This window comes from Salmo salar, chromosome ssa02 (genome assembly GCF_905237065.1).
Source record: "Salmo salar chromosome ssa02, Ssal_v3.1, whole genome shotgun sequence".
Taxonomy (NCBI): domain Eukaryota; kingdom Metazoa; phylum Chordata; class Actinopteri; order Salmoniformes; family Salmonidae; genus Salmo; species Salmo salar.
In genome coordinates this window covers 70,622,858-70,639,327 of record NC_059443.1, presented here as the reverse complement: position 1 = coordinate 70,639,327, position 16,470 = coordinate 70,622,858, and the positions used below count along the sequence as shown (strand labels likewise).

General features: G+C 45.6%; 1 protein-coding gene across 1 annotated transcript; it reads left to right on the top strand.

The window, feature by feature from the left end:
• Nucleotides 1–2,922: 2,922 nt before the first annotated feature.
• On the top strand, nucleotides 2,923–16,461 carry LOC106591143 (soluble calcium-activated nucleotidase 1). Its single transcript, XM_014182335.2, has 6 exons — nucleotides 2,923–3,136; nucleotides 9,572–10,047; nucleotides 11,281–11,407; nucleotides 14,509–14,649; nucleotides 14,791–14,994; nucleotides 15,251–16,461. Exons 1-6 carry the CDS (start codon nucleotides 2,938–2,940, stop codon nucleotides 15,619–15,621), a joined length of 1,518 nt encoding a protein of 505 aa, XP_014037810.2. The 5' UTR covers nucleotides 2,923–2,937; the 3' UTR covers nucleotides 15,622–16,461.
• The last annotated feature ends 9 nt before the right edge of the window (nucleotides 16,462–16,470 follow it).

Here is a 16,470-nt window from a genome sequence, read left to right as displayed (position 1 = left end):
GCCCTATGGGACTCCCAATCACGGCCGGTTGTGATACAGCCCGGGATAGAACCCGGGTGTGCGATGCAGTGCCTTAGACCGCTGCGTCACTCGGTAGGCCATGCCGTGATGAGACGATAGAGATAGAACTTCACTGAGTTCGCCCCATTAGTTTGCACTATATAGATAAAAGTTTGTTGGTGGGGGTAGCCCACCAGCGGTATTTCAATCCCCAACGAGTGAATGCGCTTTTCAGATTAGTTCAGATCAGAGCGTAGAGCCGCGCTGTGCACATTTGTTGATATTCTTTGCTAGTTAGCGATTTATTAGCCTAGTTATAGATAAGTATAGGTCAGCAATGTTGAGTTACTGTTTCCTACAAGAGCACAAAACCTGTAGGCTACATTTCAAGCTGTCTTCGAAAAGGCAGTCAGGTAAAAAGATTGTCTTAATTAAAGGGGCAGTGTTGTATTTTGAGACAGGTTTGAATATTCAAATAAGCCAATAGGCAGAGGGGTAGCCTACATTATCTAATTCTCTGTATGGTAATAATAATGAATTGTATTTTGTAAGTGGTTTCTTGCATCGTACAATACAATTTACAGTCACCTATTTGGCTCATGGTGTTACAGACCAAGTTAAAAAATCATTCATGAATTAACGTCAAGCCCTTCATAAGGAAAATATTATTATAAAAGTGCCATGCAATGTAGTCCTGCATTGAACACCACATATAGGCTACTGTAGGCTATATCATAGAAATCAAAAGCTATTTCCATGTGAAAATGTTATAGGATTTTCTCCATTGGTTTTGTTGGTAGGCCTACATTATGCTTCAATAGTCACAATAGCCTATTGGCTACTGTCTAAAACTAAGGGTACAGCCTATTGGCTACTGTCAAACTGTAAGGGTACACTGTAAACTCACACAAGACCTAAAATTTGCTCAGTGCCCCAAAATATTAGAGGGAACATTGTTCAAGAGTGGCCTGGAGTGTTTTTTAAACCCCAAATCCCCTCCCTACCCGGTCTTACAGTAACAACCAGATTAAACTAAGTTTGCATCCCAAATGGCACCCTATTCCATATATATATATATATATATATATATATATATATATATAGCGCTCCGGTCAAAAGTAGTGCACTATACAGGGAACATGGTACCATTTAGGATGCACCCTGTCTCACCGTCTGGCCCAGTACTATCTCACACTACACTATGGTTTTGTCCCAAATGGCACCCTATTCCCTATATAGTGCAGTACTTTTGACTAGAGCCCTATGGGTACATATGGGCCCTGGTTAAAGGTGCCATTTTGGATGTAACCTATACCTCTTCACTCTGTTACTGCTATAACAACTGGTTTGGGGTCAGCTCTTAGGAATCTTTTAGGGAAATGGTCAAACTGATCCTGGACCAGCCAAACTTTGACAACATATCATGTGTCCCAAATTGCATCCTTATATAGTTCACTAGTTTTAACCAGGTCTATTGCACTAGGTAGGGTATAGGGTGCCATTTGGGACTGAAGCATAGCCTGCCAGGATAAAGTAGCAACACTTGTTTCCAGAGCGAGCGAGATAGCTAATCAGTTAACCAATTACTATGCACACATTAATATTGTCTTCATGGCAATTTTGCCAATGCCAGTAGATTTCATTGCTTGTTTTAGTGGCACAGTGTAGTTGATAACGCGGCGACAGTGGCACTTTGTTGTTTCTTTGTATTGTTACATCACTTCCTGTGTTTGTTTCTAAACCTCTCGGAACCATAGAAATAGTCCAGCCATTATGGCGTCATTGACTTGAATAAGGATGCCTGTTCTCTGAACCATATTGACTGGGAATCTTTCCCCACTATGTTGTTCACCTGTTATTATAACTTTATTCACCTGTCATTAGAACCAGGGTTCAAATGATACATCGGCTCTTCTTGGGGGTGCATGAACGATGAGGGTGTTCAGTCTGGCCTAACCCCCACCCTGTAATTCAAACCCTGGTTATTTTCTAAAGGACATGAACAGGGTCTGGACTTCTCGTGTTAAGATTAAGTACATGACATGAATTGAAATCAGTATGACGAAAGGTGAATGTTGGCATTCAATAGGGTACGTCTCGAATGGTGAAAAGTAGTGCACAATATTAGGGAAAAGGTTGCCATTTTGGACATATGTCAATGTTTACCTATATAATTGTCAGATGTGTGTTACACATGGAATTAATTAAAACATTTACCCTAAAATAACCTTTTGACACTTGAATTTGTCTCTCACAATCTAGAACTAAGGAACACTGTATTTTGTTTATTATTCTACCCTAATTTGAAATTGTCAATCTAGATTTGCACACTAAAATGTAGTAATTGTTTTATGTGGGTCATTATGCTTCTTTGTCTAGTAGCCTAAATGCTTGTTTACATTATTGTTTACATGACATGACTAGTAATAATGTTGGTGGGAGAATTATGTAAAGTATCACAATAATTGTGTATGTCATAGAAGTGTTCCAATTCTGTCAAAGCTTTCTTTTTGAGAAAATAGTGGTGAGTTTCAGAGACGGGACTGTCAGGGAAAACTGTGGTTGCAAGGGAAGGAGTCTAGCCTTTTCATAACCCTCATATGAAACGTTATAAATAGGATCATTGTTTTGGGGGAACATAAGGGATATTGTGTTCGACCTGAAAATAACGCGTTGTTCTAGAACGTTATTTTAATTCTACCACACCAGCAGTTCTATTCGTTTCGTTTGGAGTTTTTAGGAAAATATTATTTATCTGAGTCTGAACTGTACTGGTCCCACTTGTATGGACTGTACAGGTTATCCGAGAAGGTCAGGGTCAATGTGTTCAACTCAGCGCGACGGACAGAATATTTTAAGCAAACGCTGGGTCAAGCGACGCGGAAAGGAACGGACCAATGAGGAAGCTCGTTGGGATGCGTCGGATAGGCGGCGGCTATGCGTCGTCATGCGCGGCTGGCAAGTTGGCAGAGTTTATTCCGCTCGCGCCAGGGAAGCAGCGACAAGGCGGAAGTAGAGCTGGCTGCCTCAACTCTCTTCCAGCGATGGAGCAGTAGGCACCGAGAACTACCGAAACACCGCATAACCTCCTCCAAACAGTCGCTACGGGGGGACGCGGAGACCTCCCTCTCACCCAGTAAGTACGGCCTGTCTAAAGTATACCCAGTAAGTACGACCTGTCTAAAGTATACCCGGTAAGTACGGTCTGTCTAAAGTATACACAGCCGTGCATAATAAAGTAACGGATAATTTCAATTGACAAGCAGTCTGGAGGCGGATTTATCAATGCTATCCAATAAGCTAGCCCCTAATGCTAAAGTTTTTACATAAGCTAGCTAGGCGCTTGCTAAAAGTGGAATATACTTTCCGAAACTATTTCCGACCTCTTGACTTTTTCAGAGTTTCCATTGATTGACAGTCATTCACCTAGCTTTTGACGTGTGAGGGTCTGAGGGCGGTGTTTTGATGAGTGACTGCCTGAGTGAGAGAAAGTGAGAGTGTGTTTGTGTTAGAGGCACATGGTTTTGATAGGAGAGACCAGTGTTAGTCTCTTGTGGTCGGCTACCTCAGTAAGTCTTCACAGACTGGCTGATAACCTCATGATGATACATCCTACTCTCCTTACCTACACAGCTAACCTGTTGACATCTTTTATTTAACCTTTATTTAACTAGGCAAGTCAGTTAAGAACAAATTCTTATTTACAATGACGGCCTACTCCGGCCAAACCCTGACGACGCTGGGCCAATTGTGCGCCACCCTATGGGACTCCCAATCACAGCCGGATGTGATACAGCCTGGAATAGAACCAGGGTCTGTAGTGACGCCTCTAGCACTGAGATGCAGTGCCTTAGACTGCTGCACCACTCAGCAGCCCTAACTGAAGTGGAACAGAACCAGTGTTTATGTAACAATTTTCTTTCCAAAATGGCACCCTATTCCCTACATAGTGCACTGCTTTTCAACCCTAAGGCCCCTGGTCAAAATAAGTGCCTTAAACAGGAAATATGGTGCCGTTTTGGACACATCCTACAGTGTTTGGTAATCATTTAGTCTCTCCTAGACCAGAGGCAGATAGCATCATGGGAGACGCCACTCCACAGCAGTTGGTTCCCCTTACAGAGCAAATGTGTGTTTCCCTGGGTTCAAATACGATTTAAAATCATTTCAAATACATTATCTGGGCTTCATTGAGCTTGCCTGGCACAGTGGAACCAGTAGAATAGTTGCAAACAGTCAAACCCCACCCATCAGGGACTCCAACATGCTAGAGAGCAAACGCTAAAAGTCTTTGAAAGATTTCAAATAGTATTTGAACCCTGGTACGTATTCTACAGTATTGTAGTGTCTAGCCCTTGCCTGTCATGTAGCATTGCGTGACTCAGTAGTACAAGTGAGTGGGTGCATAACTGTGACAGAGGAACAACGGAACTAGTACCTACCTGTCTCTACCTTTTTTAAGTCTGTTGCCCCTAGCAACCACGATGCAAGACATGCAGAGAACGGGTCATCTTGTCTGTACCACCCACACACACACACAGAGCCCTCTCCAGTTTCAACTGGAAGGCACCTGTTCCCTCTCCTCCACCCAGCCATGGCACCCTATTCCCTACATAGAGCCTTATGGGACCATGTCAACAGTAGTACACTACATACAGACTGGGTGTTCAGGTACCACACCTGTGTTCAGGTAGAGGGAAGTTGCCCCTAGATGCTGTTGTTGGGTCAGTTTGGCATTTTCCCTACTTCTAGTTAAAGATAGGACTGGGGTAGGTGAAGCTGATTCTAGATCTGTACCTAGTGGTAAACTACACCCAGAAGCGCTGGTAGCCCAGGGTCATATTCATTAGTGCAAACGTGTTGCAACAGGAAATGTTATGCAAAGTAAACTGAGATTCTTTCCTATTGGATAAGTTCAGTTTCTGTCTGTTTTCGTTCATTTAATGTCTAGTGAATACGACCCAGTCCTGGGGAGCCTTGTTCAGTCACTAGCTGGTTTAGTGTCTAGTGAATACGACCCAGTCCTGGGGAGCCTTGTTCAGTCACTAGCTGGTTTAGTGTCTAGTGAATACGACCCAGTCCTGGGGAGCCTTGTTCAGTCACTAGCTGGTTTAGTGTGTAGTGAATACGACCCAGTCCTGGGGAGCCTTGTTCAGTCACTAGCTGGTTTAGTGTCTAGTGAATACGACCCAGTCCTGGGGAGCCTTGTTCAGTCACTAGCTGGTTTAGTGTGTAGTGAATACGACCCAGTCCTGGGGAGCCTTGTTCAGTCACTAGCTGGTTTAGTGTGTAGTGAATACGACCCAGTCCTGGGGAGCCTTGTTCAGTCACTAGCTGGTTTAGTGTCTAGTGAATACGACCCAGTCCTGGGGAGCCTTGTTCAGTCACTAGCTGGTTTAGTGTGTAGTGAATACGACCCAGTCCTGGGGAGCCTTGTTCAGTCACTAGCTGGTTTAGTGTCTAGTGAATACGACCCAGTCCTGGGGAGCCTTGTTCAGTCACTAGCTGGTTTAGTGTGTAGTGAATACGACCCAGTCCTGGGGAGCCTTGTTCAGTCACTAGCTGGTTTAGTGTCTAGTGAATACGACCCAGTCCTGGGGAGCCTTGTTCAGTCACTAGCTGGTTTAGTGTGTAGTGAATACGACCCAGTCCTGGGAAGCCTTGTTCAGTCACTAGCTGGTTTAGTGTCTAGTGAATACGACCCAGTCCTGGGGAGCCTTGTTCAGTCACTAGCTGGTTTAGTGTCTAGTGAATACGACCCAGTCCTGGGGAGCCTTGTTCAGTCACTAGCTGGTTTAGTGTCTAGTGAATATGACCCAGTCCCGGGGAGCCTTGTTCAGTCACTAGCTGGTTTAGTGTCTAGTGAATACGACCCAGTCCCGGGGAGCCTTGTTCAGTCACTAGCTGGTTTAGTGTCTAGTGAATACGACCCAGTCCCGGGGAGCCTTGTTCAGTCACTAGCTGGTTTAGTGTCTAGTGAATACGACCCAGTCCCGGGGAGCCTTGTTCAGTCACTAGCTGGTTTAGTGTCTAGTGAATACGACCCAGTCCCGGGGAGCCTTGTTCAGTCACTAGCTGGTTTAGTGTCTAGTGAATACGACCCAGTCCCGGGGAGCCTTGTTCAGTCACTAGCTGGTTTAGTGTGTAGTGAATACGACCCAGTCCCGGGGAGCCTTGTTCAGTCACTAGCTGGTTTAGTGTCTAGTGAATACGACCCAGTCCCGGGGAGCCTTGTTCAGTCACTAGCTGGTTTAGTGTGTAGTGAATACGACCCAGTCCCGGGGAGCCTTGTTCAGTCACTAGCTGGTTTAGTGTCTAGTGAATACGACCCAGTCCCGGGGAGCCTTGTTCAGTCACTAGCTGGTTTAGTGTCTAGTGAATACGACCCAGTCCCGGGGAGCCTTGTTCAGTCACTAGCTGGTTTAGTGTCTAGTGAATACGACCCAGTCCCGGGGAGCCTTGTTCAGTCACTAGCTGGTTTAGTGTCTAGTGAATACGACCCAGTCCCGGGGAGCCTTGTTCAGTCACTAGCTGGTTTAGTGTCTAGTGAATACGACCCAGTCCCGGGGAGCCTTGTTCAGTCACTAGCTGGTTTAGTGTCTAGTGAATACGACCCAGTCCCGGGGAGCCTTGTTCAGTCACTAGCTGGTTTAGTGTCTAGTGAATACGACCCAGTCCCGGGGAGCCTTGTTCAGTCACTAGCTGGTTTAGTGTCTAGTGAATACGACCCAGTCCCGGGGAGCCTTGTTCAGTCACTAGCTGGTTTAGTGTCTAGTGAATACGACCCAGTCCCGGGGAGCCTTGTTCAGTCACTAGCTGGTTTAGTGTCTAGTGAATACGACCCAGTCCCGGGGAGCCTTGTTCAGTCACTAGCTGGTTTAGTGTCTAGTGAATACGACCCAGTCCCGGGGAGCCTTGTTCAGTCACTAGCTGGTTTAGTGTCTAGTGAATACGACCCAGTCCTGGGGAGCCTTGTTCAGTCACTAGCTGGTTTAGTGTCTAGTGAATACGACCCAGTCCTGGGGAGCCTTGTTCAGTCACTAGCTGGTTTAGTGTCTAGTGAATACGACCCAGTCCTGGGGAGCCTTGTTCAGTCACTAGCTGGTTTAGTGTCTAGTGAATACGACCCAGTCCTGGGGAGCCTTGTTCAGTCACTAGCTGGTTTAGTGTCTAGTGAATACGACCCAGTCCTGGGGAGCCTTGTTCAGTCACTAGCTGGTTTAGTGTCTAGTGAATACGACCCAGTCCTGGGGAGCCTTGTTCAGTCACTAGCTGGTTTAGTGTCTAGTGAATACGACCCAGTCCTGGGGAGCCTTGTTCAGTCACTAGCTGGTTTAGTGTCTAGTGAATACGACCCAGTCCTGGGGAGCCTTGTTCAGTCACTAGCTGGTTTAGTGTCTAGTGAATACGACCCAGTCCTGGGGAGCCTTGTTCAGTCACTAGCTGGTTTAGTGTCTAGTGAATACGACCCAGTCCTGGGGAGCCTTGTTCAGTCACTAGCTGGTTTAGTGTCTAGTGAATACGACCCAGTCCTGGGGAGCCTTGTTCAGTCACTAGCTGGTTTAGTGTCTAGTGAATACGACCCAGTCCTGGGGAGCCTTGTTCAGTCACTAGCTGGTTTAGTGTCTAGTGAATACGACCCAGTCCTGGGGAGCCTTGTTCAGTCACTAGCTGGTTTAGTGTCTAGTGAATACGACCCAGTCCTGGGGAGCCTTGTTCAGTCACTAGCTGGTTTAGTGTCTAGTGAATACGACCCAGTCCTGGGGAGCCTTGTTCAGTCACTAGCTGGTTTAGTGTCTAGTGAATACGACCCAGTCCTGGGGAGCCTTGTTCAGTCACTAGCTGGTTTAGTGTCTAGTGAATACGACCCAGTCCTGGGGAGCCTTGTTCAGTCACTAGCTGGTTTAGTGTCTAGTGAATACGACCCAGTCCTGGGGAGCCTTGTTCAGTCACTAGCTGGTTTAGTGTCTAGTGAATACGACCCAGTCCTGGGGAGCCTTGTTCAGTCACTAGCTGGTTTAGTGTCTAGTGAATACGACCCAGTCCTGGGGAGCCTTGTTCAGTCACTAGCTGGTTTAGTGTCTAGTGAATACGACCCAGTCCTGGGGAGCCTTGTTCAGTCACTAGCTGGTTTAGTGTCTAGTGAATACGACCCAGTCCTGGGGAGCCTTGTTCAGTCACTAGCTGGTTTAGTGTCTAGTGAATACGACCCAGTCCTGGGGAGCCTTGTTCAGTCACTAGCTGGTTTAGTGTCTAGTGAATACGACCCAGTCCTGGGGAGCCTTGTTCAGTCACTAGCTGGTTTAGTGTCTAGTGAATACGACCCAGTCCTGGGGAGCCTTGTTCAGTCACTAGCTGGTTTAGTGTCTAGTGAATACGACCCAGTCCTGGGGAGCCTTGTTCAGTCACTAGCTGGTTTAGTGTCTAGTGAATACGACCCAGTCCTGGGGAGCCTTGTTCAGTCACTAGCTGGTTTCCATCTAATTTGCTGACAGATCTTCATGCAAATATAAAAAAATCTGCGTAAAGAAACATTTTAGCATTTTCCCAACAGTGGGGTTTCCACCAAACAGACTTGTTGCGGTTAAAAGTTAGTGCTTGATGACTTGGTGAACAAAATGTACTTTTTAACTTACATTTGTATTTGGTACATGAAAACTTAAAGTTCAATGTGTTTCCATCACATTTTCACCTCCACATGTTCTCTAGCCAACAGCTGACACATGCAGTGTGGGTAGGTTATCTACATTGTGATGTTATTATGGATAAGAGCAAGAGGGTTTTATTTGTCAAGCGGCAGTTTGTCAACAGAATCAATCATTATGTCACCAGAATAAGACCCTCGATATTTATTGAAAGGAGCATCAAGCTGATCACCGTGCACTTTCCCCACCCTGTGAAGTTCATCAACTTATTTCATCTGTAGCCTGATAAACGGCATGCTGTCCTGAGTCATAGTAGGAGGACCACACACACCATCTCATCACGTGACTCCATGTTTACTTCCATATGATGGATAATAAACCAATATTTGCTGATAAAGGCATTTCCACCACCATCTCTCGCATAATACATTTTACAGACACAAAAAGATCCCACCATGTCGAACGAACAAATTATCTCTCGGAATTAATAAAATTGTACCGAAACTACCTGTTTCCATCTCAGCTGTCGTGATTTATTTTTCATTTTTATAAGGGATGACTTTACTGTGGATTGAAACGTGGTTAGTGGAATGGACATTTTGACTAGTGCTCAGCACCAGGCTGCAGTATAACAATTAACAGTGGACAATATAATGAATGAACAACAATGAAATTAACATTTACTCTCTTCCTCTTCCCTTTTCCACTCCTTTTCTTTTTCCAATTCTCTTTCCAATTCTCTTTTCCCTTTTACCCCCTGCTTCTCTGGCTACTTTCTCTCTGTCCATCTCTCTCTCTCTCTCGCCCCTCTCTCTTCCTCTCGCCTCTCCCGCTCCTCTCTCTCTTGCCTCCTCTCTCTTTCTTTCTCTCTCTTGCCTCTCTCTAACCCGTCCCTTCTTTCCCCTCCCCCATGTCCATTATCTCAGGGTATAATTCAGAGCTGGACCGTGGTGGTGGTCCTGATGATTCCAGTTCCATGAATTCCTTGCGGATCTCCGTTCGAGGCCTTCCCGCCCTGGCCTTCATGGCCGGCGCTGCCTCCGACCCCCGCTTCCGGCTAAAATGGAGGGCCATCATCGTGGCAATGCTCCTCGCCCTCGCCCTGCTGCTCTACCTGCACCAGACAACGGTGGTCGGAACTGGCGGCAATGACGTCTTTGGCGGCTTCCATCACCACGGTAACGGGGCGCACAGCTGGTGGACGAACAATGTCAATGAAGTAAACAATAATGGTAACCGCCAACCGGTGGCTGCAGTGGGATCCAATGGCGGTGTCAACTCGAAGAATAAACACTACAACGACACATATCCTCTCAGCCCGCCGGAGAGGACGGCGTCCGGGAGCATCCGGTACCGTATTGGGGTGATCGCCGACTTGGACACGGCCTCAAGGAGCACCAAGGTATTTGAATCATGCGTAAAAAATGCGTAAAAAAGTCATTAGACTGTTTATGTGTTTTTTTATTTTTCATTTATTACAATTTATATAAAAAAAACGATGTAATTTTTAAAAATAAATCTCCCCAATTTCGTGGAATCCAATTGTCTCTTCGCTGCAACTCCCGTATGGACTCGGGAGAGGCGAAGGCCGAGATGCCGTGTGTCCTCCGAAACACGACCCAGCCAAGCCGCACTGCTTCTTAACACAATGCCCGCTTAACCCGAAAGCCAGCTGCACCAATGTGTCGGAGGAAACACCGTACACCTGGCGACCGTGTCAGCGTGCACTGCTCCCGGCCCCCCACAGGAGTCGCTAGTGCGCGATGGAACAAGGACATCCTGCCGGCCAAACCCTCCTCTAACCCAGATGACGCTGGGCCAATTGTGCGCCGCCCCATGGGTCTCCCGGTCGCGGCCGGCAATGACAGAGCCTGGACTCGAACCCAGGATCTCTAATGGCACAGCTAGCAGTGCGATGCAGAGCCTTAGACCACAGCTAGCAGTGCGATGCAGAGCCTTAGACCACAGCTAGCAGTGCGATGCAGAGCCTTAGACCACAGCTAGCAGTGCGATGCAGAGCCTTAGACCACAGCTAGCAGTGCGATGCAGAGCCTTAGACCACAGCTAGCAGTGCGATGCAGAGCCTTAGACCACAGCTAGCAGTGCGATGCAGAGCCTTAGACCACAGCTAGCAGTGCGATGCAGAGCCTTAGACCACAGCTAGCAGTGCGATGCAGAGCCTTAGACCACAGCTAGCAGTGCGATGCAGAGCCTTAGACCACAGCTCCACTCGGGAGGCCTATGTGTTTATTTTATTCATCAGTTTGCTTTATTTCTTTCATTTAACTATTTTACTCTGAAGTGTGTGGGGATTTGAAGTGTACTCAAAATAAAATGTGATTTGATGTTAATTCAACAAGCTTATTTTATTTAAAGGAGCAGACGTGTTTTTCTACATCAGGGATTAATACAGTATTTTTTTATTTATCTTAGGAGTAGAATAAAGTATTTATCTTATGTCCTGTAGGGTCGGACGTGGTTCAGCTACATGCTAAAATAAAGTATTTATCTCATGTCCTGTAGGGTCAGACGTGGTTCAGCGTCATGCTAAAATAAAGTATTTATCTTATGTCCTGTAGGGTCAGACGTGGTTCAGCTACATGCTAAAATAAAGTATTTATCTCATGTCCTGTAGGGTCAGACGTGGTTCAGCGTCATGCGGAGGGGCCACCTGGTGGTGTCAGAGAGTGGGGACAGAGTGGAGGTGGAGTGGGACACAGACAGCCTGACCCTGGAGAGCCACCTGGCTGAGAAGGGACGAGGTGGTTTCAATTACTTGGTTCCATCTAAAATTGCACTCTCTTCCCTATTTAGTGCGCCACTTAGTAGTGCAGTATATAGTGAATAGGGTGCCATTTGGGACTCGAACCGTGTTGTACCATTTATTCAAATGGCTTCAATGCTTTTTTTTTATATCAGCATTTGTTACAAACTGCTTTTAAAGCTACAATATGCCACTTTTTGGGGCGACCCGACCAAATTCACATAGAAATGCGTGTTATAGATCTGTAGTTCTCATTGAAAGCAAGTCTAAGAAGCGGTAGATCTGTCCTATGTGCTCTATTTCTATGATTCCTGTTCTTAAGTTTTCGATTCTCTACACTATACCTGCGTTTTGTCACAACTATTAGAATTGTAGCAACCAGGAAATGGCAGAGCGATTTCTGCATAGTGCGTCTTTACAGTAACCCGGCCTAGACCCCAAAGACTAAGCAGAAGAGGAGAATGGTTTAAACCAGGGGTTCTCAAACCTCTCCTCAGGGACCCCCACGTAGTTACATGTTTTTAATCTATTCCAGAGCTAGCACCGCTGATTCAACTAATCATCAAACCGTCAACTAGGTGAATCAGGTGAGCTAGTTCTACAATGGAATTGTGAAACGTCCGAGGTTCCACGAGGAGAGGTTTGAAAGCCACTGGTTTAAACCACTGTGTTGTGTTCTCTCTGCCTGGCTGCCAGACCTGATTCTGCTCTCTTGCCAACTCCTTATGGAACCGTCATGCTGTGTAAGGAGTGGCTAGAGAGCAGAGACGGACTGGCAGCCAGGCTAGTATCACACAACAGTAGTTGGAATGTATGAATCTTCAGAAAGGATTCATAGTCCATGACTTATTCCACATTTTATTGTTACAGCCTGAATTCAACATAGATTTAATAGATGTTTTTCCTCTCATCCGTCTATGCACACAATACCCCGTAATGACAAAGTCAAAACATTTATTGCAAATGAAATCCAGAAATATCTCATTTACATAAGTATTCACACCCTTTAGTCAATACATGTTAGAATCACCTTTGGCAGCGATTACAGCTGTGAGTCTTTCTGGGAAAGTTTCTAAGAGCTTTGCACAATTGGATTGTACAATATTTGCCTTATTACCATAATTTCCGGACTATTAAGCGCACCTCAATATAAGCCGCACCCACTGAATTAAAAAAAATATATATTATTTTGAACATAAATAAGCCGCACATGTCTATAAGGTGCCTACCGGTACATTGAAACAAATGAACTTTACAGACTTTAACGAAACACGGCTTGTAACATAAATAAATAGGCTTTAACGAAACACGGCTTGTAACAAAAACAAAATTTGCAGTAAGCTTTAGTTGTCTTTTTGCACTGAGTCAATTCCTCACGCTGCTGTTTCCAACGTCTTATCGACTCATTAAGACCAAGCTCCCGTGCAGCAGCTCTATTTCCTTTTCCAACAGCCAGATCAATCGCCTTCAACTTGAAAGCTGCATGATATGCATTTCTCCGTGTCTTTGCCATGATGAGGGTGACAAAATGACTACCGTAATCAGAATGATGGGAAGTTTGAGAGCGCTCGATTTAATCTAAACAGTAAACAAAAAAGTTGTTTGACCTTAACCCGTTCAGCAATTTCATTGGTCTAATGAAAGCTTCATGCCGCCCAAAAACTGAGCACATCACAGAATGTGTTTTTTTGGAGAAAAAAAAATTGAAAGCTGGAAAAATCCATATATTAGCCGCAAGGTTCAAAGCCTGGGAAAAAAATTGCGGCTTATAGTCCGGAATTTACGGTAATTAAAAAAATTCTTCAAGCTCTGTCAAATTGGTTGTTCATCATTGCTAGACAACCAAGTCTTGCCATCAAATTTAAAGTAGATTTAATTCAAAACTGTATCTCGGCCACTCAGGAACATTCACTGTCTTCTCGGTAAGAAACTCCAGTGTAGATTTGGCCTTGTGTTTTTGGTTATTGTCCTGCTGAAAGATTAATTAATCTGCCAGTGTCTATTGGAAAGCAGACTGAACCAGGTTTTCCTCTAGGATTCTGCCTGTGCTTAGCTCTATTCCATTTCTAGTTTATCCTGAAAAATTACTCAGTCCTTAACAATTACAAGCATACCCATAACATGACGCAGCCACCACTATGCTTAAAAATATGGACAGTGGTACTCTGTATTGGATCTGTCCCAAACATATTACAACACTTTGTATTCAGGACAAAAAGTTAATTGCTTTGTCACATTTTTTGCAGTATTACTTGTTTAGTGCCTTGTTGCAAACAGGATGCATGTTTTGGAATATTTTTTTATTCTGTACAGCCTTCCTCCTTTTCACTCTGTCAATTAGATTAGGATTGTGGAGTAACTACAATGTTGTTGATCCATCCTCAGTTTTCTCCTATCACAGCCATTAAACTCTGTAACTGTTTTAATGTCATGATTGGCCTCATTATGAAATCCATGAGCGGTTTCCTTCCTCTCCGGCAACTTGAGTTAGGAAGGATGCCTGTATTTTTGACTGGGTGTACTGATACACCATCCAAAGTGTAACTAATAACTTTACCATGCTCAAAGGGATATTTAATGTCTGCTTTTTATGTTTACCCATCTACCAATGGGTGCCCTTCTTTGTAAGGCATTGAAAACCTCCCAGGTCTTTGTGGTTGTGTGTAGGCCAGTGACAAAACAATCTCAATTGAATCCATTTTAAATTCAGGCTGTAACACAACAACATATGGAAAAAGTTAAGGAGTGTGAATACTTTCTGTACTTAATATTAATGAAGACTGTGCTGCGCTGGGTGCATCATATTGACCGACTGATCATCATACTGACCGACTGATCATCATACTGACCGACTGATCATCATACTGACCGACTGATCATCATATTGACCGACTGATCATCATATTGACTGACCGACTGATCATCATATTGACTGACCGACTGATCATTATATTGTCTGACTGATCATCACATTGACTGACTGATCATTATATTGTCTGACTGATCATCATATTGACTGACCGATCATCATATTGACTGACCGATCATCATATTGTCTGACTGATCATCATATTGACTGACTGATCATTATACCCCCAGGTATGGAGCTGTCGGAGCTAGTTGCGTTCAACGGTCACCTGTACAGTGTGGACGACCGTACAGGAGTTGTCTACAGGATAGAGGGGAACCAGGCGGTACCCTGGGTTATACTGACTGATGGAGACGGGTCTGTCTCAAAAGGTCAGTGGTGTGGGGGGGTGTCTGTGTAGGGTTCAAAACAGAGTGGCCGGCTCTGAAGGATGAGTGTCTGTATGTGGGGGGGGTCTGGGTAAAGAGTGGATCACCAGGACCATACTGTAATAACCCTTGACCTCTGTGTAGGGTTCAAGGCGGAGTGGCTGGCGGTGAAGGATGAGTGCCTCTACGTGGGTGGTCTGGGTAAAGAGTGGACGACCACTACCGGAGAGTTCATCAACGACAACCCCCAATGGATCAAGGTGGTGGGTTACCGCGGCGACGTGGAACACGAGAACTGGGTGCCGCGTTACAACGCCCTGCGCAGCGCAGCCGGGATTCAACCGCCAGGTGAGGGAGGGGGGCGGAGTCTAATACACCTGTCTTTAATCCTCTTGGTTCCTGGAAGAATGTATGACGCACCCTTTAATCTTACGCTAACTCTCTCTGGTCCTCTGAAGATGTCACTTTCTATTGTCTCTTTTCCGAGGCGACCTGATGCACCAAGTCAGTTGTGTGGAAAAACACTCCCTCGATCATCTCACCATCTCTGTCAACTGGGTTAATCTCACACTTTCTCTCCCCTTTCGCTCTTTCTCCCGTCCAGGTTACCTGATCCATGAGTCTGCGGCGTGGTCCGACCGCCTCCAGCGCTGGTTCTTCCTCCCCCGCCGCGCCAGCTCCGAACGCTACGATGAGATCGCCGACGAGCGCCGCGCCACCAACCTCCTCCTCTCCTGCCCCTCGGACTTTGGCGACATCACCGTGGGGCACGCTGGACCCCTCCACCCAACGCACGGTTTCTCCTCGTTCAAGTTCATACCGGACACCGACGATCAGATCATGCTCGCGTTGAAGTCGGAGGAGGACGCGGGGAAGATAGCGACGTATATCCTGGCGTTTACGTTAGACGGGAGGATGTTACTGCCAGAGACCAAGATAGGAGACCTGAAGTATGAAGGACTGGAGTTTATTTAAAATGGAGGGATGGGGAGGAAAGAAGAGATCCTTAGGAGAGACTGGAGGATGCAGAATACAACAGGACAGGTTGTTAGAACTTACAAACATCACCTACCTGTGAGGTAGGAGGACTCTGTTCCAGGAAGGTCCCAGTCATCAAGGTTGTCCAGAAAAACGACTAGTGTTTGGTGACACACACCCTAAGATTCTTCACATGGGCAACTTCCTGCCCCCAAAGGAGTCTGGGTAATGTAGTCCACTAAGTCTGGGTTTAAACAGGCAGCCCAATTCTGAGGTTTTTACCCATCACATCTGACTGGTCAAAATAATTGGCTGCATATCTAAACGCAGCCGAAGAAGACCTATAGTTGAACAGTGGTCAAACAACGGTGACGCTCACAGGAACAAAAATACTAAAATTGACAGGGTTGTGTTCAGTAGGCACAAATCGGAAACATTTTAGTCATTTAGCAGAGGCTCTTATCCAGAGCGACTTACAGTAGTGAATGCATGCATTTTTTTTTTGTACTGGCCCCCCGTGGGAATCAAACCCACAACCCTGGCGTTGCAAACACCATGCTCTACCAACTGAGCCACAGGGAATTACCTGAAGTTGTCCAATAAGGCCAGTAATTTTTGGGGTTCTGTTAATGTATTTTTTTTACGTTTGTGCCTTCTGAAGAGGACCCTTGTTTAAAGTAACACTGACTCAAACGACGTTGGGTTGTCAACATTTGCCATACGTTGAACAGACTACTGAATAAGATGCATGATCTTCTTCCACCAGCTGTTATGTTAATAACTTGTTAACTCTCTTAAAACAGAACACCTCAGATTAAAATGTTAATTGTTATGTCATTCTGATTC